Below are 1,633 nucleotides of genomic sequence, written 5' to 3' on the forward strand. Positions count from 1 at the left end.
CAGGTCGACATGTGGTCGCTCGGCGTGGCGCTCGCGACAATGCTCGCGGGCGTGCTGCCCTTCCAGGCCCGCACTGCACCCGCCCGCCGCCATCCGCCGCCGCGCACCTCGCACCCCCCCTCCCCTCGCCAGGCGTGTTCCGCCGCCGAGCTCAAGAGGCGCGTCGTCTCGGGCCGCTTCGAGCTGCCCAGCACAGTCTCGCCCGAGGCGTGCTCGCTCGTCGGGTCGCTCCTCTGCCTGTCGCCCGAGCAGCGCGCAGACGCACGCGCGGTGCGCGCGAGCCGTTGGCTCACGGGAGTGGACGCGAGGCTGCCGCCGCCCGGCAGTGACCCGCCCGCCGAGGGCACGCCGCTCGACGGCGAGACGATCGCCCGCCTGGAGCAGCTCGGCTTGAGGCGGCGGGAGGTCGAGGCGTCTGTAAAGGAGCAGCTCTTTGACCACCCGTCCGCTTGCTACGAGATGCTGCTGCTGGCGAGGTTGCGCGCGCGCCGGGAGAGCGGTGACGCCGAGGCCGTGAGCGACTTGCGCTGTGATGTCCCCGGGTGAGGGAGTACATTGTAGGTTGTACGGCGCTCGCAAAGAGTCGGCTCTCTACGTCAATCAGACTCTACATGTACATGTTGAGAGAGAGAGGCCAAGGGCCTAGAAATCGCGCCTGCCTCTCCCTTTTCTCCCAGGAAGCTAAAAGTAAGTACTTATTCAGAGCGGGGGCCATCGCATGTTGTGTGCGAGTATATATGGGCCAAAAGCGTCGAAAATGTCCCAAAAAAGCGTGTCTCGAGTTTGTGGCAGCCCCACAGCCGGCGCGCGCTGCCAGGAAGCACTACTCGCACGTTCGGCGCACTCCCTGGCACCCAGGGAGTGCGCCTAACCGACCAGACCGAATAGGCTCGATGCCGCGCTCGCTGTGGGGCTGCCACAAACTCGCCGCCGAGCGTGCCACCGAAGGCGTCCCGTCGGAGGTGGTGGAGTTTGAGACCTGAGGCTGCGGAGGTGACGCCTGAGGTACCGGCCCGTGTACGGCGACTCAGCCGGCGACCGCCACGGGCTCAGACGAGACTTGTCGACGCGTTTTCCGGCTCAGCTTCACCGTGGTCATCGGGCGTCTGTCGACGTCAGGACCACCCATACAGCTCGCGGGTTTGAGGTCGCAAGAGCCAAGATGGTGGCGTTTGGATTTCCCAACCATCACACAAGACAGCCTGTAGGTGATGGCGGGACGGCGCAGTGTTTGTGGCACTCGGCAGTAGGCACCCGCGGCACAGCCCCGCGGTCGGCTCTCGCGGGCTGCGGAACCGGCCCCAGAAGGGGACGGTCCGGGCGAGTGAGGCAGCTCCTGCGCTAGTATGGGCACCCTCTATCACAACACTACCGGCCCTGGCCATTAGAGCTGCCAGGGATAGCGTCAGGAGCTGGAAGGAGTCAAAACCCCTCATATTTGAGACATCGTGGCCCATATACTCGCACAACGAGCCACTTTTCACACGTGTCCGAGCGCGTACCGTACTAGCTTAGGTAGCTACATATAAAGGGGAAAGGACCCTGAGTTGCACAGGGGTTGTGCGCCAGGCCCTCCTGCTCGGCTCCAGCGAGCTAGAGACAAGTGTTGTCATCAATCTTCATCAACGACAGA

General features: G+C 64.5%; 1 protein-coding gene across 1 annotated transcript; it reads left to right on the plus strand.

The window, feature by feature from the left end:
- Window positions 1-9: 9 nt before the first annotated feature.
- Window positions 10-546, plus strand: EMIHUDRAFT_256602 (hypothetical protein; the record flags this gene model as incomplete). Its single annotated transcript, XM_005766636.1, has 2 exons — window positions 10-51; window positions 133-546. 2 exons carry the CDS (start codon window positions 10-12, stop codon window positions 544-546), a joined length of 456 nt encoding a protein of 151 aa, XP_005766693.1.
- Between the last annotated feature and the right edge of the window lie 1,087 nt (window positions 547-1,633).

Source organism: Emiliania huxleyi (assembly GCF_000372725.1).
Source record: "Emiliania huxleyi CCMP1516 unplaced genomic scaffold EMIHUscaffold_5023, whole genome shotgun sequence".
NCBI lineage: Eukaryota > Haptophyta > Isochrysidales > Noelaerhabdaceae > Emiliania > Emiliania huxleyi.